Source organism: Eutrigla gurnardus (genome assembly GCF_963514095.1).
Source record: "Eutrigla gurnardus genome assembly, chromosome: 17".
NCBI classification, from domain to species: Eukaryota; Metazoa; Chordata; class Actinopteri; order Perciformes; family Triglidae; genus Eutrigla; species Eutrigla gurnardus.
The window spans coordinates 18,920,570-18,945,132 of record NC_139928.1 but is presented as its reverse complement, the minus strand read 5'-3'; the positions used below and the strand labels follow the sequence as shown (position 1 = coordinate 18,945,132).

The following is a 24,563-nucleotide window of genomic DNA, read 5'->3' as shown; positions in this document are numbered from 1 at the left end:
TTCTCCTATGACAAACTATTATCTGTAAAACACTCTGAGTTCACATACCATGATCAAATAAATAAACCCTTAACCAACATTTAACCCTTCATATCATTTAGATTTATCCGTTGGCTTAATCTGGGATGTTTTACTGTATGGGTGAGTATGAATGAACAAAACACGTAAATGACCACACAGTCTTTTCTAAACTTTTATTGTTGACATGGGATTGAAACGGTGTCAGAGCGTCAGTCGCGCTCTTGAGAGGTTGCTATGGCTTCAGTTGTCCACCAGATGTCACCGTCACTGAAGCGTTGAAGCTTTGAATCTTTTTCAAAACACAATTGCTAGGAAAGCCTCAGGCTTCACTTGCCCATCACTACATTTTATTTAATCCAACTGTACAAATTTAAGGGTACTAGGCTACTGTGTCCCGCCGGGCTTCTGTCACTCGCTTCTCTGTTGCAGTGTTGTGGTTACTTCACAACTAACCAGAGCAAAGTAAAAAACTTTTTCCCTCAAAAAATGGATGATTCATGCGATGCAAGGTTAGTTTTGTTTCAATAGGTCTTATGTCAAAAATTCCGAACTATCCCTTTAATACTAGTGACGACGTTATTATGGTTTTAACAACCTGACATGTACATTTGACCCTGGTAATAATAAGCACAGGGCTCAGAAACTCTTTTATGAAGATGTATTACTTATTATTATCACATTCAAGTAGCCCAGCCTCCTTCCTTTGCTCATAATGACACACAGGCAATATATCAGAAGCATTCATTGTCAAGTTGATTGTAAATGCAATGAAGTCCAACTTAATCCAATAAATTAAATCTTGACTTCAGCAGGAACACAGTTGCAATGAAAATTACATCATAATAATAATAATAATACATGAAAATTCTACTTTCCTTTGTTTTGTGGAGACTCTGGAAAAGGGGATTTCTGTGTTGTTAGAGTGAACAAACCATTATTTTTTTTGTAATAAGCTTATTAGTCAGTGTGACTTTTGCACTTCCAGTGGAGAACACATGATACAGTACCCTCTAGTTTGCCCTTCCAGTAGAGAAAACCATGTGCAACTAGTGTCCTTTTTATGTATTTCTTCACTCCCGTCCCTCAGACAGTCTGAGTCGGCCACTGTAGAGCATTAGTGCAGTCAGCACTGATGTTGAGTGAAAAGGCTCCCAGTCGGCGTTCCAGTTCCTCCCCAAGGTTTGGATGGAGTTAAGGCCAGGACTCTCTCTCAGGCTCTTCCACACCAAATCTCTTGGTTTAGTCATATTTTTGCTGCAGCTTTAAGATTTTCGTTGATTTGATGGAAGGAATTTAAAAAAAAAACTACTACACAAAATGGCTCTAGAGCAGGCTGACCATATATGACCAAGGGTGATGTTGTATTAGTGATACTTGAGGGTCTTTGGCAATCCCCGCTGGAGCTTCAGAGAAGTGATCTTACCGTCCAACTCGTCCATGAAGCCTTCGTCCACAGACTCGCTGTCCACCTCCTCTCCTTCAGCCTCTGTGGGCAGAAACACATGAAGCTGAGTGCGAGCTGGACCGGCGGCCACAGCGGGGCGTTCGCTGCAGCTCGGGAGACAAGGCTTCCCAACCACAGACAAAGGCTCTCCTCGAAACGACGAGTTACGATAGTGTATCACTACAGGTCGGAGGTCACCCTGCGCCATCTCTGCGCTCAGGCCCGGGTTGTGTGAATGACGTCTCACTGGTCTGGGCTTGGAGCCAGGCTGGATGGCCTGGGAGAAGTGAATGTAGGCCGGTCTGCTGCAGCTTTGAACCTGCTGGTGGTTCTGCTGCCGATGGGGCTGGCCGGTCTCGGGTGGGGGGCAGGTCTTGCAGGGGAGCAGGACTAATGACTTGGAAAATGGAGGAGGAGGAGGGGGTCGCTTTTGGAAAACACTGGGGTGACGGCTACTGGAGAATCCCTCGAAGAGGACGTGGTCATTTGGGGCGAGGAGGGACGGCTCGCTGAGGCTGCAGAGACAGTAAACACAGTTTCACAAATATATGTTAATAACAAGCGATGCGAGCGGCTCTGTGAGGTTGTAATTTCAAAGGTGTACGATGCAGGACTTTCCTAAAACAACATCAAATTGTCAAGTCATTTCAAGTCATGTAGATGACAAGACAAACGAACAAACACACACAAGGGAACTCCTCCTCTTCCTCCTCATCCTTTTGATGGTTATTCAAAACCTGCTCTGCTTGGTGGAGGCCATAAAATACTCCGTCAGACAGGGAGCTGGATGTGTGTGTGTGTGTGTGTCACTCAGGTTTCTCCCTCCTCTGAGTAAAGCTCAATGTGGGTGCTGGATCAGGCGACGGATCAGCTTCCACACCTGAGATTTATGACACACTGGTCTCCGGTACTCAAAGCCAAGCGGCACAGAAGCGGCCGACATCATGCTATCAAACTGGGACGGAGCGGAGGGGGAAACAATTACACTGTAATTCCAGTCAAGCGTTGAACCTCTGACAGGCACTTTTGCTGAAACGACGGGAGGCGGCGGGAGGGTGGAGATGACAAACAGGCGATTAATCAAACAGGCGAGACGAGGCCGCACGCGGGGGTGGGAGTTGCAGTTGTGAGTGACAATGTTGCAAACAACGAACCATAGAAACAGAAATATCAAGTCTAAATAGATATGTTTTTAGAAACAACAGTTTGTGAGGTGAGACGACATTTCTCCATCTGTAACATTATGATAATACTTCAAATGTATTATTTTCTTTATTAATCCTTTAAAATGTTAAAATATAAGGGGAAAATGCACATCAAGTTTCAGGGCCTGAGGGGATTTCTTCAAATTGGTGTGGTTTGTCTGATTAAGAGGATAAAATCCAGAGTGAATTTAGTTTACTGTCACATATGTAAAAGAATACAGATCCTCACAGTGACAAGCTGGATTTATTTGGCTTGATTATCGAAGTCTTTCATCTAATTAATCAACAAAGAGTTTCAGGCCAAATCATTCTGGTTTAAATCCCTCCTTCATGTCTCTGTCTAATGCATGTTTCACCACAGAGAAGAAATTTAGGAGTCAAATTAATGTTACTCACAGAAAACACAGATACTTTTCCTTTTCCTGATTTTTGTTTTACGAAGCCTACAGTTTTTTTTTCTCTTAAATCAAACTGAGAGCTGGAAATGATATATCCATGCTGTATTGTTGCAATGTGAAACATTATTACATTGTTTAACATTTTTATACAAAATAACATGTATATTCACACAAAATGAGCTTGAAGCTCTGTCCTTTCTGGTGGTCTGTTTAGGAAATATAGTTGGAATCAGAATATTTTCTAATCAGATAGTATGACGAGTCTTTAAGGTTTCTGTTAATAACTGAGTATATATATGTATTTACCTGAGACGAGCCACGCCGCTCCGCCTGCGAGGCCCCTTGGCTGCGGCTCCCAGGGACGGCAGCCTCAGAGGGGTCCTGGTCCCACCGACGGCTCCTGGTGGAGGCTTCTCAGAGCCGGCCGAAGCTCTGCTCTTCTGAAACCACCGTCCACTGATGTCCAAACCCAGGCCGAGCACGGCCACCGGGGGTGCAGCTCCAGCGGTGGCACTCATTGGTTCCTGACCTTGTGTCACACCTGGAGGATAATCTACCTGAAAATGTCCTCCGATAGTTCAACTGGGAACCAGTATCTACGACTCCCGTAGAACTACCAAAGTGAGACCTGTGTGCGTCTCCAGGCCCTGGGGGGTGAATGAATGGAGAGGGGGCCGTGGTGCTCCACCTGTGGGCAGCGGACGCCATCAATGATGCATGTCCATTAATGATGCATGGCGGGAGCTGGTCAGGTGGACGCCACCTCCTTCGCCTCCTCTCCCTCTCTGCCTTTCCCTGTTCCCAGGTCAGCTTACAGCTGGAGGGAGCAGCTGGTAAACAGGAACATGCAGGCCATGTAGACGTGATACAACGAACTTCAAATAAACTACTCGATTATTTATTCTTGTGAATACTGGGTACGTTTGGGGTACAAGTACACCACTGTACTATAATTATACATAATTACCTGATAACTGAAACTTTGTTTTTGTTTTCCAGTCCTCTACACACCAAGTAATCCCAGGCTGAGACAAAAATACTGAAGAAAATAAGAACATATATTTTTCCCTAATTATTTTTTTTACTAATAATGTTGCTGATCATTTCCTTAATATATATACACATGTATGTTGATTAGTTGGCAGTGTATCCTTATGTTTGTATGTCTAATTGTAATGTTACACCAACACCCAATTTTTGTAGTTATGTTAAATTAAAAGGAACACATTTGAAATTTGGGGGTCCATCAATGAGAACATGTTTGGAACCAGTCTAGTTACTGAACTCTAGTTTACCTTCACTAAATGAGGGATTCCACACATCATTCCTGGAAACCTATGAGATTATTAGGAATACAGTAAACTACCGTTTCCTGGTTCTCACTCAGGATTTAACCTTCACACACTGGATTAGATCGTTTGGTAACAGCTTGTGTTTTGTGGCTGCGGGCATCCTGTTTACAGTGAAGTGCAGCTCAGGTCAGACGACACCAAACTGACCCACATTCGGCCTCCTCGAGTCTGGATCGTGAGCTCTTCAGGCGTCTCCGTATCGCCTTCCTCCCACCGGGCTGGACCTCCTCCAGGGTTGACAGCCAAAACCTGCAAGTGTGATCCAGCAACGGAAACACGGCACCTTTATCCTTAATTGTAACTGGACTGGTTTCAGAACGAGACTGAAACGAGTCAAACCGGCGCCGTGTTTTATGATTAACTGTATAATCTTTGATAGTCTGTAAACGCTGCAACTTAAAATGTGGATGAATATATGTAATCATGTGTAATAGTTATACTTTAAACACCAACAAACTGCTTTAAATAGACAATTTACTCAAATAACCAGGTGAACACCAACGTTGTACGGAATATTATTTATTATTAAAACTGCATAACAAACAGTGCGTCCCTCCTCGACCGCGAGCTGCTTGTCCTCCTGCTGGAGGCTTCCTGGTACTGCGTCTCCTCCACCACTTCAGCTCTACAACAAGAGCAGCAGGAAACGGAGATTATTAAACCAAAATGACATTTCAAAACTCAAACTGGCAGTTTGGATTTCACAACCATGTCTGAATAATAAACTGCAGGGCAACTTACATGGAAGTCAACGTGGCGTCACCACAGTGTGGGTGCTGGGTCTCCGGCAGCTCTGGCATTTTATCTGACATCGGTCTTCATTTAACCTACAAAAGGAGTTGATAAAGATTCATCAATTGATAGTTTTATTTCTAACCTTAACTCTTCTTTTATTTGCGAGTCGACAATGATACAAAGCTAAATCTGTAGATTCCTAAAAAATGAACACATGCATCTCTAAAACATAGCTCACATGTTGCATGTTATCGAGGCTGTGGGCCTTACCCTGGTTTAACGGAGAGGACCATCAGCCTCCTTCGACGGGTCGAGGCTCCTGTGGCGAGAGACAAACAATGAGAGCCTGGTAGTGAACTGGTCAGCACTTTTCTACCATTACTTTGTTTGTTTTATATACCATTTTTGTGGTTGCTACCATTAAAAAAAAGAAAAAAAGACAATGACAGCTGTTTATCTGTGTGTGTTTTGTGTGCATGTGTTTGTGTGGGCAGCGACAGTGTAGATTCAGTATGAAACCAATGTTATAATGTAAACATGCATTATGAGTAAGTATCCGTGTGTGTATATAAATGTGAGGTATAAATGTATGAATTGTAAAAGAGTTCAAATACAGGTTTTGGAAAGGCATCTCGGCACCCTGAAGTAGATTCATTTGTTTAGAAACGGCAAAACGATACAAATTCATGACAACAACGTTCAAACCTCGGGGAAGGTATTTCTGTTACAAAGCCATGTGAAGCTTCGTACTGACACATCAGGGGTGTGGCTGCAAAACCCCCCACAACAGAGCTGGGAGCTGCACCATAAAGCTCGGAGAGGAGGAGACCTGGTCATTTTCGGGGTGTCAGTCGTGCAGAGTTTGGGCAGTGCCCTTTTAGACGAGGCCATTAGAGGCCAAAAGGGTTATTCTGGCATCACACTCGAGGTACATAGAGAAGGTTATATGGCCAATCAAATGTGAGGAGTTGGTAGGAAAATGGATCACAGTGCAGACAGATAGAACTGGAAAGCCTCAGAGGCTCGATTCATGACACTGGCTGAACACGGTGCCGTTCCTTCTTGATCGAGGAGAACAATAACTTCACCGCGGCCCTTTACGGCTACAAGACAACTCCTACGCAGCGGCTACAAAAAAGGAAAATGTCACAGTCGTGACGTACTGTTTTCACAATGACTGGCTGGTCACCGGCAGGACAGGGCGTTCAGGTTTCACAGGAAGAATGACAATATGAGCAGCAAGAGGTACTGAGAGGAGAGAGGAAAGGAAGCAATAGAGTCCAGCACTACTGCGAAACTGTATCCTCCCAGAAGAACCACACGTCTCTCCTGTTTCCTCCCTTTCCAGAGGATGTGAGATAACCAGCAACTGTTAAAGTCAATGTAGGTTTTGCCGTCTGGTATGCATGCATCCTACAATCCACTTCAGCCGAAAATCAACAACCATCATTTTGATCTGGGTTTTCAAAGTTTGTAGTTACTTATTTTAAAGGTTGTGCTCTACACCAAACAGAAATATTGCAGTATTCTTTAAGGGCGTTTACACACTGGGGGTGTGATGATGACAGTAAAATGGATGTGAAAGCCAAGCTAGTCACGATGGGGACGTTTTTTGTTACAACACAATAAAAAGGCTTGAATAGATTTGTGCAGGCAGAGAACCCCATTAGAGATGAGATTCAATGGAGTGCTGCTAGAGCTTTTATTGTGAAAGGTAAGAACAAAAAGGAGCAGATCTGTTCTGCATTGCCTTTGTCAGTGTTGAAAGGAGCAATAAAGTTTGCCGTCTTATCGTTTTAAAATCCTCATAAATGTGGACATAACTCATAAGCGTTTCCATTTTTATATTTATTTTTGCCGTTTATTTCGATTTATTATTTTTTTCTCCTAACGAAGTGTGGTATAACCTGCAATGACAATAAAGATCTATCTAAGCGCCGCCTTCAAACTCTCTTCACAAAAAGTTTGAATAATATATTGACATGCAAATTAATTGCAAAAATAAATAAATAAAACTCCCCCCAGTGTGTGAAGGCCTGTAGACTGTCAAAAACATAAAAGTGATGTGCAACAAAAGGAAAGGAATTAATGGATTTTCACTCCCGTTAAATCAATGGGGAACAATCATTTCTAATTAGAAAGTTATGATGCAGGCTGCAACTTGAGCCCTTGTTTACTTTTTGGATGACGTACCATTAAAAGTGTGCTGCATTAGCTATTAGCAGCTCATGCTTTCAGCACTGAATGTATGGAGATAAACCACAGGATTACTTTGACACTGAAGACAACTTTAAAATGGGATAGTCAGCAAAGTGCTGGCATTATAATGGAATGACTCGTCATTTCCAAGCACATTTATGGACGTTTAACCGTGATGGACACGTCAGGTGACAGTTAAGTTGTAAATAAAGGGAAACAGCATAACATGACCTCAGGAAATTTGTGTGAATTTAAATATGTGTAAGGAACCACATCAAACTCCAGCTTCACAAACAACTCATCACAAAAGGATGTGGTCCGAGGATGAAACTGCAAACTGCAATGAGCAGTGGATTACAAAACACACCGGGACTCAAATGTTCTACAATCCCACCCAGAACAACCCAAGCAGTGTATGACATGTTTCACTTCAGAGCTGCAAAGACGTCCCCAACCCAAAAAATATCAATGTTTATAGTTTGACAAACATTTCACAGCCGGAGACGGAGGGAGGCAGGAGTGGTGACGACAGATGGAGCCGGTCGGTCAGTTACCAAGATCAGTCAAAGAGCCAATTCTATCGATTTTTAAAGGTTGTATCAGCGATTCTGGGCCAAAACATAAATGATCACATTCATCTGTTTTTACCTTACGATCTGCTAGCTGCCCGCCCCATAAGCAGGCCGTCCAAAAAACGCGTCTCTCTAGGCAGCCTAAGCTCCGAGATCGCACACAAAAACAAATGGTACTACCAACACCTCAACAGCAAAATAAACAGTGTTCCAACCAATCACAGACAAGGGGTGGGTGGCACGTTCATGAAAACGTGCGTCCATGATCATTTTCAAAACACGGGAGGGAGGGGCTAGCTGGCTCTGTTTGTTTTGGATCTTGCAACGGAAGTGAGGGCAACCAGAATCGCCGATACAACCTTTAAGGATTACTGTAGTTCAGTGATCCACACTGTGCTTCAAAATGAATTCATGTGAAATTAAGATTAGCCTGCACACTTGTGCTGTTTGTATTACGTTATAAGATTTGTTTCTTTTAACAAGAGACGATATCTGTACAGCTTTTTGATCAGATAGAGCACTATTAGACTGTTAGAGATGTGAAAGAGCACTATGAAGACAAAACTATCATAGCTTTAATAGAGCATTACAGAGGAATGCCATCTTCGAGTTGGGTTTTGTGTTTACTTGTACATTTGTTGCACAGAACCTGCCTACTACCAAAGCTAATTTGCTTTTAAATATGGCAAAAATCAAAGACTCAGCACAGGCTGAATGACGCCAACCAAAATAGGTTGTACAGTTGTACAACTCGTCAGCTTTCTAATGCTTTAGAAATGACTGGATGATATTTCCATCTTGCTAACACTTCATGCTTTCAGGGTTCACAAAATGACAGCAGCACTGTTTCCCACAACACTCCGGTTCAGAACTGTAGTGTTGAACCAGTGACTCAGCCGTCCATACACAATACCTTTCATGCATACATACAGAGAAGCCAAAAGTACTACAACCACACACACTGCACGGGCTATAACGCTTTGCCACATTCCACACACACACACAAGAGAAATCTGCACTGTGATGCCATTCTTTGCAAGTGTGATGCCAGAAGCCCTGTGAAGCATCACTGTGAGCAGTGACGTGGTGGAAGGGAGGACAGAGAGAAGAGTTAAGTTACGGGAGAACTGTGCATCTTGTATTATAAACATGGATGGGACACTTACCTTACTTGTTCAGCTGATCTGTGTAAGCATACCTCTGGCTGCAGCGCAAACAAGTCCAGGCTTTACTGTCCACTGACTTCTGCAGAACTACTCATCGCCAATGTAACCCAACTGCAGAGAAGAGCATCTACTGTGGACTGGGGCAGCCGCTCTTTGACAAGCTGGCTGACAGCAGCTAATGCACCTCTCATTTACCCAAAGACATGAAACACACACACACACACACACGGGCACAACACGCCATCTGCTCTTCAACCGGTTCGGTGCATGGGACTTCCTGCCTCAGGTAGGTCGGTGAATAGGAGGTCGGTCAGGTCTACTTGTGTCGTTTTTACAAACAGCTTTCAGGATGAGGGTATTTCCACAAACAGAACAAATATGGAGAGTGAGTGCTCTGAACAACTGGCTTCTCTTTGGGTTCGTCTGTGTCAAAGCTTTTGTTCGATATTATGCCGATGACACCATGCCAATGTGTGTTGCAATAGGGCCCCGACCTAAAGGGTTCTGAACCCTGGGACTTAGTCTGTGGATTAGCAAGTTCTCTTCAAGCATGTCACTGTCAAAGCATTACTTAAATTTTGTACTGGTGCATTCAAAGGGGCATCCCTGTTCTGAACCTGTAATACAGTTGCCGTGTAGTCGGTTCGGTGTGCTTAAGTCTGTCTTTAAATAACCCCTGAAAGAGAACTTCTCTTAAAAGAAAGTTCACGCTCACAATGCCACCAAAATGCATTGCAATATTTTCTGTTTCCTGGTGAGAAGCTCTCGTAAAGTTAGTCACTGCGTTGTTGGTTCAGTGAGCTTGGCACCAGCTTCAAACAAATCGTGCGGTAAACTTCTTTGAGTATGTTGGCATCAAAGCTTTAGTTACCAACAAAGTGGGAATGGGTTGGCAATTTGGGCTGTCATTGATTTTAACCTTTTCAGTATCAGAATCGCTGCTACATAGTTTGAAGTGAGCTTGGTGCCACCTTTAAGCAAATACTGACAAATAACATCCGTTTAGGAATGTAAAAAAGATTCAATAAAAAAATACTTTCATAACAAAGTCATATGTTGGCCATGGGGGACAACACTACCAATATCTGTAATTATTCTGTAGCTTGTTTAATGAGCATGTTGTCTTCTTTAAATACATTGAATATAAACTTGTCTTAAAACTGTCGGCGTGAGTTTTGATTTCCATTTTGAACTCAGTAAAGCAAAGTCAAAATGTGCTGCAGTAGGAGCACTTCTTGTGCAAAACGAGTGGGCAAAAATGTTTCCGATCTTCCAACTTTACAAGCTACAGTCCAAGCTATAGAGCCACCGCCTATAATGACCAAAATGGAAGTCTTATATCAAAAATAGGTGCTATTTGGTCTTCAAGTGTGACAGCAAATAACAAGCTACAGACTTTGAATTTCTTGGTTTGGAAAGTTCCTTCTCATAGTCCAACACCTTTAAAGATGGTCAAACCTGTTAAAGAAAAACAAATTGTACACAACACCAACACACAGACAAAACATTACAAGTTTTAAAAGTTACTTAGGACACGTCAATGAGCACTTTGAGTACTACTTTGCAGGATGTTCAGATGCTGTGTGGAGGAGAACATCCGTTTGATTAACAAAGCCCTAAATTAGCCAAAATGTTTCAAAAATGTAAACAATTTTAAATAACTTTATGTCTTACCAAATCCCACGCTTTGTGGGTCTTCGCCCTTTCACCCCTCTAGTTTTTATCCATTTGCTATGTGACAAAGTCCCTTCCAGAGGTAACATTTCAGGCAGGAAATGCAGATAAACTTGTCCATTAAGTAAGATGCTGGACTATCTACAGAGCACTACATAAGTGAATTCAAAGGGATTTTGTTGCTGCGCTAAATTCTCAATCTTTCAATGCGAGTAAGGAAAAAAGCAGCAAAAAATGACTCTTGAAATAAATATCACTATGATTTATAAAGCAAATCAGTAATGTAGAAAACAAACATAATAAGCTATCCAAAAATATTCTGGAATAACCCTCACAGCTGAGGTTGGCCATGCAAACCAATGGCGGTAACCTAAAAAAACACCAGCATTGATGTACAAACAATGGTTATAATTGGTCCCAGAGAGAGATGTCACGAGAACCTTCATAAGTCAATGCTTAAATTCTGAAAATGTGACTATTTGTTTTGCTACCGTATTGCAGGTACTAAGGATCAGGGCTCAAGACTAATGGTATCTCTGGACGAATCTCACCAATAACGCTACAATGTGAACAAGACATCCTTGATAAATCCAAAAGCAGGAGAGTTAGTTAACATCTGCTGCTAGCAGCACAGTCCTCCTTGGCTAAGAAAATGAGCTAACTGGTAGCATATGGAGGTTGCATTCAAACTCTAATATGTAAGGGATAATGCACAAGGTTATCAGGAATTAATGGGCGGCATGGAAGCTAGAACTGTACAATAAGCAAAATATGAATTGTTATGTAACTGTCATTGTCACCAACCAATAAAGATTGTGAAGAAATAGGCCACCGACTCACGTAGGGAGTTGAAAAGAGAGATCAGTAAGTTCAGAGGGGCAGCGTATTCCACTACTGCATTTCTGGTATCGTGACATCCCTACTCCAGTCTAAATTTATTTGTGAATGGATCTATAACCAACCAACAGGAATCTAGTGTTGACCAAAGGGTTCTTCTTTTCCTACAACAGTAGTGTGACTCTAACCACAGCATGCCTTTAAAGACAATGGATAAATTGGGAAATTAATGACTGCAATATCATTTTTAAATATTGTTGTTCAAAATCCATTAAGTTGCAATTTAGTCATGTTCCTGTTTCTTTTTTAAAAAGAAAAAAAAGGAAAGAAGTGTATCGTTGTTTTATCTATAGGGTTAGCACATTTTCCACGCTAGATGAATGCCACCAGCTACATCGACATCACAGCCCATTTGCCTGGTTTTAATCCTGTAGTCATCGTTTTGTTGTGAATCTTACTAAAGATCATGTGCACACAAGTCCAGCTTTTCAGTTTCTTTTCTAAAGCATTGCCGAGTCCACACTATACAGCCACAAATTCCTCCACAGTCCACAATCTTTAAAGCTGGTCAAACCTGTTAAAGAAAAACAAATGTACATAACACAAACACGCAACATTACAGATGAACAGTCCATGACAGCCAATACTATTACCAAGCATCTGTTGTCCTCTGTTTTGCAGCCATTTCAGACGAGTTCTGCAGGGTTTCTCAGATGCCACGCTGAGGGGATTTACTCTGGATCGTTTTTTAACAAAATGCAAGATTTTGAAGGACACAAGATATCCAAATATTGTAAAATGTTATTGCCCTATAGGAAGGGGCAAGAGGAGGAAATACAACTATGGCAGCTCTGAAAAGTGTTAGTTTCATTTGATGAAAATAAAAAGGCTAACATTTGTGGCAATTCTGGTACAACTAAGGACTTGAGGTTTAGAGAAGTCAGTACTATTGGACCCCGAGAAGGTTACATGGACTTGGCTTAAAGGATTCTGAACGGAGTGAGGGCACCAATAATGATGCGATACTTTCTATAAATTAAGTTATATCAGATCTATTTCATTGTTTGGTTCTCTTGTTCTTGGGGTGACACGGCATACTATGCATTTGTACACCGGAAATGGCATGTCATGAAAATAAAAAGCACCCATATATACACCCATATGTTTTTAGTTGTTGGGCAGGGTAAGTAATCATACTGTGGACAATAGCAACGTTTTGGCACTTATTAGGCAAATAAAACCACCACAGGATGCACGGTGGTCATCCAGTCACAGGTCCAAATGTTCTCCTAAGTAGCCATTGGAAAGGTACCGTTTACAAAGATGATACTACAGAAGTGACTCCAAAGACTGAAAAGCCACTTATTGTTCTTATGTTGAAAACTTAAGCTTTATAAAAGGAAGCATCAAAAACTGTATTTAGATTAAATGGTGTCAGTTCAACAGCACTTTTGAACAGTCCACAGAATGGCCATCAAGCCACTGCCAGGAAACAGAATACAAGGTGCTTCATTTCTCGGCATATTCTCCATGTCCACGACAAACACAAGTCAAGGGAAACACATACTTAAAAAGAGTTAGATGTGCTCAATCTCAAAAGTTGGAATTAATACAAGAATACTTACACTCACTTTTACAGCCCATCTTCTCCTACCACTCAACTGAGTAATGCTTGCTGAGGCACGCCCGTGTCCATTGAGCCAAAGTGATGCCTGAATACCTCAGAACAGGTACGGACATGAATCACAGCAGGGAGCGGCCCGATTGTTTGAGTAAAACTGGGAATTTGAGGTTGAAACTTTGTTCTTTTACATATGAAATATTTGAGTTTCTTTATATAGCAGGCCTTTGTTGGTCACCCACCGTCAAATGTTGGTCACCCACTGTCAAATGTTGGTCACCCACTGTCAAATTTAAACAGATTTGGTAATTCAATGATCTCATTGCTCCATTATGCTTGTATTGCCTCCCGTTTATGAAGGCTCTGCATCCTAGGTAGAAGGCGTATAGAGGTAAATTATTTGCTCTTGATTGGTTTTTGGCCTCTGCATCTCTTAATTTTGCCATTGACGACATTACTGCCAATACAGCTCAACAAATGTCTCCTGAAATAAAGAAAGGTCAATGGGCTCCTGTAAAATGTAATCCAGTAAATGATGTGGAGCAGTATATAACAACTAATTACTAATTAATAGCTATATCCGAGGAAAATAATAAACATGAATGCACTGTGTCTAAGTGACACAGTAAGGCTCATCTATTACCACTAGTGCACTATAGAGAGAACTTCTTTCAGCCATGTTGGTTTATACATCCAGCCAAATAAGAATGTATCCGTGCAACACAATACATCAAAATGAACAGTGCAAAACTGTATTAAAGTATTAAACCAATCAAACCGATCAGTCTTCCTTTTGTGACGTAAAAGGGAATTCACATACTGGAGAATGTGAAACGTCAGTAACAAACAGTCCCCTGTAGTACCAGCCATATCGATGCAGTTCAACTTGCTGAGGACCAACTATGGATTTCTTGTCTTCTTGCAGGTCCAGTGCAATGAATGCTTCGTCACAGCACAACTGTAACCATTTTAAACAACATTGGCTATGTTTGCTATTGTCATGTATGTATAGATATTTTGAATTGGTTGAATTGGTCACATTGACCCTTTTAAGAAAATAAGTTAAAAAAGTGGTCATTTCCATCCAAATGGATGGAAAACCATGGTGGGTATCATGACTTCAAAACCAACCACAATGCATGTTTGTAAGTCCAACTACACCCCGTCCGTGAGTCATGCAGAGGCAGATTTATTCATGCCAATGCAGTGTAACTATTGTACAGACATCTGATTCAAATAGTTACGTTTCAAGGTCAATTTAGTGATTTTAGCATACTAGCTGCCATCATCCGTTGTCTCCAATTAAGTAATTTACTGACCAGGACTACGTTTACATGCAGGTTTGTAAAAAAGGTCATCCGTCTAATGGCAACAGATATTTTCCTCTACAGTTTTAAGGTTACTAAAAATAAGATTTGTTATTTTTTTAAGTTATTTCCAGTCTATTCTCATGTGGAAAAGCAAAACAGAGCTATTGGGAAACGATGAGGCCATGTCCTGAATTTGTGAATATTTATTTATGCTTTGGGCTGCCAACACTGATCCAGTAACAACAATGGCAGCAGTAAGCAGCAACTCCACTAATTTGATCTCTTCTTTTTTTAAATTGGGAGATGGAACACAAAATACCCATATACATGTAGAAACGATAACTGGGTAGCACTTCTGGAGTGAGGTAATGGGCTTTTAAATCGGTTCAATAACAATCTTCCATTCTACGTTTTAATACATGGCCCACATCCACAAACTGAAGCAGATGGGTCTTATAAACCATCATTGCCAAAAGCAGAACTGAGACCAAGAGCTTCATGATGTACCTAACACCGAAATCCAAAATGCAAACGAGATTGTGAAAAACCTCATAACTAATGTTGATTAATTTTTTTAATTGTCAAAAGATCCTATTCATTTATAAAAGCAGCCATCCATTGGCAATAAAAAGAAAACTGATGTTACGGTTTTACGCCAGCAATACATCTATAGGAATTGCCAATTAGAATCTATTATTATACTACACTGGACTGCATGTAAACGTAGTCAACAGCCTCTAAAAGGCGCAGTTAGGACACACTAATGTAGATTGTGTCACTGACTGAGTACATATGAGCAATATGCGATTATAAGACAAGTGTGTTTCCACTTGGCTACCCACAACTACACACCAACACAAGCACACACACATACCCGCGCGCACACACACACACACACACACTATACCAGACACTTTCTTAAAGGACCTATGTGGAGTATTTCTGCTTTCCTGAAACATGACAAAGGCACTGAATACCAACCAGACACTTAAATACATATTTAATCAAATCTCCTGCACAGTCACAAGGACTGGTGCTGTCAATAGACTTCTTGGCAGATATTAAGTCTTATCAGTGACATTATGCACAAGTCATACCACCCCCCCTTACTTACTCCTTTGCATTCTCAATAAAATGTCAGTGTATATTGTACAGATTGTGACGCGTCAGCTAGTTATCTGAATTTGATGGGAGGAAAATAAAGAAGCAAAGGATGGGGGTAGGGAACTTGTAGTGAGGATATTGGTCAGGCTTTGCCACGTGTTTTGTTTTTAGATTGCGTTAACGCGCTGAACGAAAGATCAGGACTGCGGCAGAGATAACACATAGATCCTTTAAGACTTAATGTGGCAGATTAATCCCCATTATTTACAAGTAACCGATTGTTATTTGGTTACTTCTTGAACGTATAGCATGTATCATCCTTTAGGAATAAATGTTAACGGTTTGACCTGATAGAACCAATGTCTCTTTATTATAATACATGCTTTTGATTCCAAATGTATGGCACAAAACACAGCCATTATAAGGTAGAGAAAATTGTTACACGTATCACTTCACGGCGACTCACAGAGCATAATACATCTAGAAAAAGAAAATTATACATGGGTCAGAAAGAGCTAAAGATCACACGAGGGTGTCCCATCTTTCCAAACTACTGACAATACAAAATAAAAAAAGGAAAAGATTGACTGTCATAAAATGAGCAAATTGTCAGGCTAAAAATGTAGCAACAATTTAAACTTAAATACAAGAATTCCGACTCGGTTGTTGTGGAGCATCTGTACAAATGGTGCTGCTCTGAGCATCAAAGAGTAGCGTTTAAAAACGGGGTTTCTTAGCAGGGCCATCAAACTCCTCGCGGACCCTGCCGAACCCAGGGTTACCAGGACCCATTCCCCTAGGACCGCCCTGAGCGAAGCGCTCGTTGCGCTGTGGGGGATCAATTTGCCCGGGAGGCAGATAGGAAAGGGATATGGTATGGGTTCAATCACAAAGTTCATGTCCATATGGAAGTGTATAAAAATGTACGGCAAGGTGATTTGTTTTATATTGTGAGATTTACAACACAACAAGCAGCAGGAGACACATCCGAAGAAACCGTTCGTTCCAATATGAAGATCCACAGGTGCCACAGGTTACATACAGAAAAGGAAGAGAGGGTAATGCTTTCGTTAGTCAGTGCCTACCTAGTATGGTCTCTCCAGTACATGCCAACACTAGCCTAGTCTTACTTTTCACAGGTCTAGCATTTGTTAAATGCTGCCCATATTTACCTCTTCAATATCACTGAATATAGCAACAGATAACCCTGTGTGGAAGTATAACAATATTGTAAAATTTGTAAAGATTAAATTAAGTGCCATCGTAACAAACTCTGAATTGAGTGAGTTACAACATTTCCTGAGCAATAATGATGGTGTATCGATCTACTGTCCAGCTAGAGAAAATGGAAGAATTCAACTAATGGTCCCAAATGGGAGCAGATTCTGTAGAATAGGGACGGAACCAGGAATACATGTGTAGAATATCGTCACAGTAAAGTGGAAACATTGCACAGGACATTCAGCACAGCCATTTCTCCAACAAGAAAGACATTTGTGTTCACCAATATGCATGTTGCCGACTCAGACACACTGTGTGAAACCAGAATAGTGTGTGAGAGAGTGATGGTTTGAAACCCCAAAACTCCAGCAGAAGTGGAGGCTTTGAGACACAACACAAGGCTACAGTAGCTCACTATGTAAGAAGAAGAAAATAATGTACAAAGTAAGAATACAGAGGATGAATACATCCTGAGCTTGTTCTACATTAGTGCTGCACAATATTGTTTTTTTTTGTTTTGTGCAATAATCACATTATTAAAGAATTTTACGATGCATCGGTTGATGCGAACGATGGCGTTTCAAGGTGCGCACTTATAGACTGAATATGGTGCTTCGCCAACGTCAACACTTAACACCCAACAAGCTTGAACCTATTGAACAATTTTGGTTCCTAAGAAAGCCTTTTCTAGAATGGCTTTACGTGAAATGGTGCCTTAAATTCTAAAGCCCTGATTATGCTTCCGCGTAGTGATCACGCAACGGCCACGCAGTTGCTGGGAGAACGTGATGGTTCTGCGTTGGGTTTACGTGTCGAAATGCAATTCAATGCCACACCGGTAGAGGGCGCTATGTTTTTGTAAAGACTGACCGACCGAGACTCTTGGCGTATATCGTCGTTAGCCTCGTTATAGCCTATTTGTTTACCTTCCGGCTTTAAACATCCGCAATTTTTCAGAACTTGGTGTTTTTATTTCTTTGTGCAAAAGCGACAAGGTGCAAACAATAAAAGTAGCCTATTAAAAGTTTAAATGGCGGTGTTTATGAGTGGAAACCGGATAGCGGTCTCCAGCGGATGTAGTTAGCGGACCAATCACAGCCAATGCCGCTGCGTTGGTGTTGCGTCGCCTCGACGCGCGTCTAGGATTTTTGGGAGGTGCACGTCAGGCCCTTGCGTTGGACGTAAGGGGGGTCCGCAAGGACGTAAGGGGTCCGCAAGCCCCCTTGCAATGTGTCGACGCGGAAGCATAACTTGGGCTTTAGGACTTAATAATTAGAGCCAACCAAAGTCTGAGGCAACCCATTTTTCACACACAAGGTTGAAGCATATTTACGTAGCGCAAATAAATGTATGGAGGACTTGTATAGCTTGATTAAAAAATGAAGTATTCTGGATTTGCTTGTTCATTTAACCTACAAGGTTCAGACATATTTCAGCCTTCTTATAGTCAACTATAATCCAGGAACCAACCTAACATTGGTCCTACAATTCTGACAGCAGATAAAGTCCAGTATTTTCAGATATCATCCTAATCACAAACGTTGACAAGGCTTTGCCTGCCCCCATCAATTAATCCTGCTATAATATCCAATTTAGAATACCGTTAAAGATTTAATGTCTTATACCGTCAACCTGCACTAAAAGCATTATAAATGCTTGGTTACAAAAAAGATATTCAGGAGAAAGTGAAGATTGCTGGTCAAGAAGATGAACTACACCCCTACTTCAGGTTTCAAGAGGAGCTTCACACTGCCACCCAAGAATACACAGCCGGTTGGTATACAACTTCACACATGCATGAAACTGCTAGCACAGTATGAAAAAAATATTAGAAAATAGATGAGCATGTCAAGATTTAAAAAGGTATAGAACTCTGGTGTATGACATTCTGCCTCCGGTCAAGAAAAAATGCCTGTCCAGCTCACATAAGACAGGGCTTGCAGTAGAAGTCCACTACACAAACGGTATGATAGGAGCCACGAAAATCTGTCTACAGTTGTCAAGAGCACATTGGAGAGAAATTCTTATGATTTAGTGCAGGTTGACGGTTTCCTAGCTGGTAAGCAGTAAGACTCAGCTGAAGGTAACTGAGGGGGCATGGCTTACCATATCAGGTAGGCAGTATATCTATCAGATACAACAGCCAGCTATCCACCCGAGGACAGCTGGGAGCACAAATCATTCAAAACGTCCCATGCTGGTCGGCCAGTTGGCCTTCGTGTTAAAAGCTGGGAATCTCTCCAACAAAAAAGGAAAGGCAAACAAACTACATTAACTACTGATTGTCCAAAAAGTGGGATACGTTACCATTTCGTTGCCCATCAAGCCTCCTGAAGCTGGTCCCATTCCCTTCTGCCCCTCGAAGCCCAGTCCACCCATGGGGAACTTCTGGTTGGATCCACCAAAGGGCATATCTAACAGAAAACATAAGTCAGATACTGCAACGGAAAATATGGTTTCGTAGAGACAAGATTTATTACATGCTTGCAACAATACCAATATTGGGACAATACGGACCAAAATGCTAAATCTTATTGGTGACAGAGGAGCCGATCAATTCAATTCTGTTCATAGGCTACGTACATTATACGCTGTTCCACACAAGTTCAATAAAAATAACTAATATATCTATAGATTTGGATGGATAAATCTATCCAAAATCTATGAAAATAATTTTTAGTACACAGATTATCCTAGTCTCTCCCATACAGTGAGACATACAAAATATGACTTAAACAATGGTATCTGATCGTTTCTTGGTATTGGCCGACACAGAAAGCCCAGGTATTGCTTTAGGGACTGAGAAAGTCGGATCGGTGCAACCCTAATATATTACATTTACTTAAACCCCATTGTCATGTCAAATGGATTCACACTGTTGAGAAGAAATAGAGTGCTGTTTTAAATACATATATAAACTAATTTGCTCATAAGATAAAACTAATGCTATCTAATACTACAGCCCTGCAAAAAAACAACCCTGGTTTCATAATGTGTATGTTCATATAGGAGTCTATAGATTGTGTTGCTGTTGCATTGAATCCCTATTCGAGAGGTGTTTACTGAAAGAAGTAACTTCAATTAAATTTCTGGAAAAGCAACGTACCACCCATGCCCAAAGCTCCACCGGCATTCATTCTCATTTCCCTGTCCCTCTGTAATAAAAAAGGACAAGAAAATAAATATTAAACAACACAAATACTGATGAAATAGCTTGCTCTTTTGCATATAATGTAAGCTTAAGTATTGTATTCTAATATTTGAACTTACATCCATGTAGTTGCCCATTCTGTAGTTCTCCTCACGCTGGCGGCGCATCTGTTCTTCCATCTCCCTCTTGCGAATCAACTCTTCTTCCCGTCGGCGACGCTCTTCCTCTTGTCTATTTACGAAAAGTAATAATCATGTTAATTCATGCCGATATTCACAAAATTTGATTGCATTTTAATTTTTTGAGAGTTACAGAGAGCAATGGCAGTGAGTTTATGTGAGGACGTCCACATAAATAATATCTAGATAGATAGACATAAATACCTGATTTGCATCTCCTTCCTCTTCTGCATCTCCTGACTGTGCACCTCCTCCATGCGCCGCAGCTCCTCTTGTCTCCTCAGCAGATCTAAAAGGAAACATGAAACCAACACATTCAACACCAAGATACTCCACATCCTGTGAGTATCCATCTTTTTTGTAGTGATGACTCCTAAGAAAATACAATCAAATAGCTGCAGGCCTTATTCTGCTTTTTCAAACCTAAAACAATACCACGAAACATGCCTTGTCTGAGAAGGTTGGCCTGGTGCTCGTGGTATGCGTCCTCCATCTCGCTCTCCAGCTTCTCACGGGCCTCGCGCATGTTCTTCTCCACCTGCTGCCTCTGCTGCTTCTCCATATCATCCAGGGACTTCCAGCGCTTGGAATACTCGTATTCGAAGGTGCCGGGACGGGCGAAACGGGGAGGCTCCTCGCGCTCTCTATAGACACAAATCAAGACAATATACATTTGTTACAATGATTGCTAATTTTACAGGATTGTACCCACACCATGGACTTGTGCCAAGACCCAAACTACTCAAAGTCTTAACAGCTGTACTTGTCCTGTATTATTCCCTGAGGGATAGTATTCCGATTCTGAAAGACAAATAGCTGAGGACAAACAGTGACTTTCTTACGCTTGATATCTGGGGTTCTTCTGTGCCAACTTCTCTGGAAGACCATCTTCATCATCAAACTGCTCCAGAGGCTCGACAACCACAGGCCGGGGAGACCTGAAAAAGGATGGCACAAACAAGTTATGGAGGTGTACAGACTCATTATAGATCCTGCACATGTGTGCCTTTTGAACTTTAAATAGACTTACGTGGTGAGCAGGAATACGCCCTCATTGCACCGATCCAGGGCCTTTCTGGCCGCAGGTTTGGAGGCAAACTCGACGATGCCCTTGCCGGCGGAGCGCCCACGGTCATCTACGATGACAATGGCTCTCTCGACCATACCGAACTGCGAGAAAGCCTCCTCCAGGAGCTCGTTGGAAACAAACGGCGACAGATTCTTCACAGACAAAGCTGCAGAGTGTGTGGCAAATCGGACACGCAGGGGTCTGCTTTTCATCGGCGTGTCATCCAACTCTGCTTTTGCAATCTCTGCAAGTGCACGGGACTCCTACAAAAAAAAAACAAGTGGAATATCATATTGGAGAACCACATCCAATTTTCCCCACAACAATTTACGTAGATAATATAATTTTAGCTCAAGCATTACAATAAACGCTTAAAAAGATATGTCACATGATGCAAAACTGGACCCCTAAACTTGCTTCGTATTGTAATACTCTCAATTCCAAAACAACATTAACAATGACACTTCTGTATATCTAAGGATGTAATGCCTTACCAATCGGATGAAACCAAAGCCTTTGGTTTTGTTGATGAAGACCTCGCTGGGCTCTCCATATTTTGCGAACAGCTTTTTGAAATCGTCGTCTGTAATGTCGTTGGGCAGGTTCCCAATGAACAGGCGACACCGCTGTGTGTATGTCTTCTCGCCGGGTTTCAGCAGCATGGACAGTGTTGCCTTAAAACCCTGTCGGTTGAATAACGATGCCACATTAAAACTAGTCTACACATTACCCGTGTATACGTTGACGTCAAAAACACACATAATATATACATTTGATAAAAAAGGGTAAAAATCAATCAAGACTGAAATGCTAGCTCGAGGTCAAATACAATTGGTTCTTTGTTTGTGTGCACGTCTCAAGTCTCCCAACCGCCCATCCCCCATCCGGTGCGTGGGCTCAAAAAGGGAAAAAACGCCTTGACCTATATTTTCTGGCGTTTATTATCGCCATACTAGCGTAAACGCGATGAGTCAAGCAAACAAATAGGAATCGCTGTAACACAAACACTAAATACTGCACGTTCTTTGTCTTTAATAGAAAACATTTTGGCATTAACGTTGCTGTGAGATTACGGGTGGTAGATAACATGGCGGATAGCTGAAGCTAACGCACTAGTGTGCGCTTGTTTTTGCTCACCGCTTCTACCGCCATAGGCAGTAGCAGCTAACTAGCAGGCGGTCAGATAAGGCAGGAAACCCCCGCCCGCACGGGGCGCTCTGTGCTTCAAATCGAACGCATTATCGAATACGCTAACGTCACCGAAAAACAATGGCCGTCGAAGCAATTCCCAACAAATGTATTATAACGAATAAAACCCACCTTTGCCTGGCTCCCATCTGACCCGGATGCGTCGTCGCTTGAGGTCGTTTTCTCTGGTTCCTGTCTGGGCTTCATCGGCGGAGGTCCCGATCTCTGGTTTGAATAAGGGCCTGTCCTCTGGCCCTGATGAGGCCCAGTCCTATGGCCTTGATAGGGCCCCGACTTATGGCCTTGATAGGGCCCCGTCTTCTGGCCTTGTTGGGGGCCCGTCTTCTGGCCTTGTTGGGGGCCCGTCTTGGGGCTCGGTTGGGGAACTACCTTCGGGCTCGGTTGGGGAACTACCTTCGGGCTCGGTTGGGGGACTACCTTCGGGCTCGCTTGCGGTGGCGGCTTTTGGTCGTTAGCATTTCCTACCGGTGACTTAAGCTGCTGGTTCTGGTTGTTGTTTGCCTGGTTAGCTGGAGTGGGAGTCGTGATGGGTTTCGGTGGGGTTGACTCAATCTTGGGCTGAAGCGTAGGGGTTGTCGGCTGCTGCTGCGGTGCAGGTGCCGGTTTCTGCTGCTGCTGCTGCTGCATCGGGCCTTTCATGGTGAGAGCCGGGCCGGGAGTTGGCGGAGGGATAATTGGCAGCGACTGGTTCGGTTGTGGCTTCTGTGGGGTTTGTGGTCCCTGATTAATCGGTCTGTTGAAGTTATTATTCTGTCCCCTGCGGTTTTGGTTCTGGTTCTGGAAAGGATGGTTCCTGAATTGGTTTCCCATAAGCCCACCCCGCATTGGGCCACCGGGCCCACCACCCCCTCTGCGTTGCTGGAAATGATTCATCCCAAAGCCGCCGCGATTATTGTTGAATCGAGACATTAATCCTTATATCAGCGAAAACAACGATTAAAATAGAAAAAAACGTCCTAAATTTGCTGCGCAACAACGGTGTTCTACCGATGTCTGCAGGTCAGGCTCCTCAAAATGGCGACAAACGGTCGCGTTCAGGCGAGTCCTTCTCGGTGGTTCTTTCTCCCGTGCAGACAGCGACACCCCGACCAGCTCATTGGTCCATTTCTTAGCAGGCGGAGCCACCAGGGGCGTTCAGGGGTTTTGAAGAAGTATGGTTTTTTCCCAAATTCATTAAAACCACGAAGCTCTCATTCGGCTCTCAATTCAGTTATTTTGGTAAATAGAATGCCGTGGCGGTAAATTTAACTGTAGTTTACTAACATTACTGATGTAAAAACCTTAAAGACTACTCTACTAATCGAAATGTAGCGGTAGTCCCAGTATTAAATTATTGGTGTCAAGAAAACCCTCCAAGTGATGTGCATTTGAATGTAACACTATTTGTATAAATGCTCGCCATATATTAACATGAAATAAAGCCATTGGTTGTTTAAATCACTAATAAAACTTGTTCCTTCCTTTTATTGCAAAGCTTTACTATATACATTCAAGTACTGATTAATGGACACTTGTGGTGTTGGCATTATCTAATTGTTTGAATTTTGATATGCCTCATATCTTTTACCATATAATCCATCTTCTGTTAAATATCCAGCTATTGAAAATGAAAGATGCTGAACTCAGGTTGACCTTTTTTTTTTAAATTCATTTATTCTGCATACAGGTGTTTTGGAAACGAAGTGGAGAGACCTAAAGTCTAAGTCTCACCTAAACATGTTTTTCTTAATGCTCATCATTATAAAGAGACACAAAACAAGGATGAGATGACCACAGTGACAAAACACAATCAAACACAAGTCCAATAAACAAAACACACGTGTAAAAAGCTGAACCAATGAAAACATACAACAAAGGAGAAAACACACACAAGACGGTGTAACATCCTCACACCGGGGGAATGTTGGAATTATTTAGAAAATGTGAAGGTTTCATAGAGGAGAAAAATAAAATAAACAAAGAGAAAAAACCAAAGTGAGAAGTGAAAACATAAAAGGACTCGAGGAGCTAAGAGACATTCATTGATTTGTCCACAACAATCAAAACAGATGTCTTTCCTCCTTTTGCTTCTTTTCTTTTCAAATCAGGATTGACAA

At 42.0% G+C, this 24,563-nt stretch overlaps 2 protein-coding genes and 1 long non-coding RNA gene across 4 annotated transcripts; 1 reads left to right on the top strand and 2 right to left on the bottom strand.

Moving 5' to 3' along the window:
* Positions 1–1,281: 1,281 nt before the first annotated feature.
* Positions 1,282–5,232, bottom strand: LOC311027484 (uncharacterized protein; the record flags this gene model as incomplete). Its single annotated transcript, XM_084031506.1, has 5 exons — positions 1,282–1,980; positions 3,375–3,609; positions 4,572–4,669; positions 4,965–5,045; positions 5,162–5,232. The coding sequence occupies 5 exons, from the start codon at positions 5,230–5,232 to the stop codon at positions 1,386–1,388; spliced, it is 1,080 nt and encodes a 359-aa protein (XP_083887632.1). The 3' UTR covers positions 1,282–1,385.
* sfpq (splicing factor proline/glutamine-rich) lies at positions 4,924–23,493 on the bottom strand. Of its 2 annotated transcripts, XR_014598719.1 has the most exons (12): positions 22,579–23,493; positions 21,753–21,941; positions 21,220–21,521; positions 21,032–21,127; positions 20,637–20,833; positions 20,394–20,478; positions 20,130–20,241; positions 19,966–20,014; positions 19,167–19,273; positions 5,426–5,474; positions 5,162–5,247; positions 4,924–5,045 (listed from the first exon to the last, which is right to left on the bottom strand). XR_014598719.1 is itself a non-coding variant. In XM_084032960.1 (10 exons), the coding sequence occupies exons 1-10, from the start codon at positions 23,374–23,376 to the stop codon at positions 16,356–16,358; spliced, it is 2,046 nt and encodes a 681-aa protein (XP_083889086.1). In that variant the 5' UTR covers positions 23,377–23,492; the 3' UTR covers positions 15,990–16,355. The 2 variants fall into 2 exon arrangements, 1 of the variants encoding a protein (XP_083889086.1); XM_084032960.1 differs by lacking the exons at positions 4,924–5,045; positions 5,162–5,247; positions 5,426–5,474 and adding an exon at positions 15,990–16,466 and having other exon boundaries at positions 22,579–23,492.
* On the top strand, positions 5,426–11,904 carry LOC311028423. Its single transcript, XR_014598722.1, has 2 exons — positions 5,426–6,647; positions 6,680–11,904. It is a non-coding gene; the product is annotated as an uncharacterized lncRNA (long non-coding RNA).
* Positions 23,494–24,563: the final 1,070 nt, after the last annotated feature.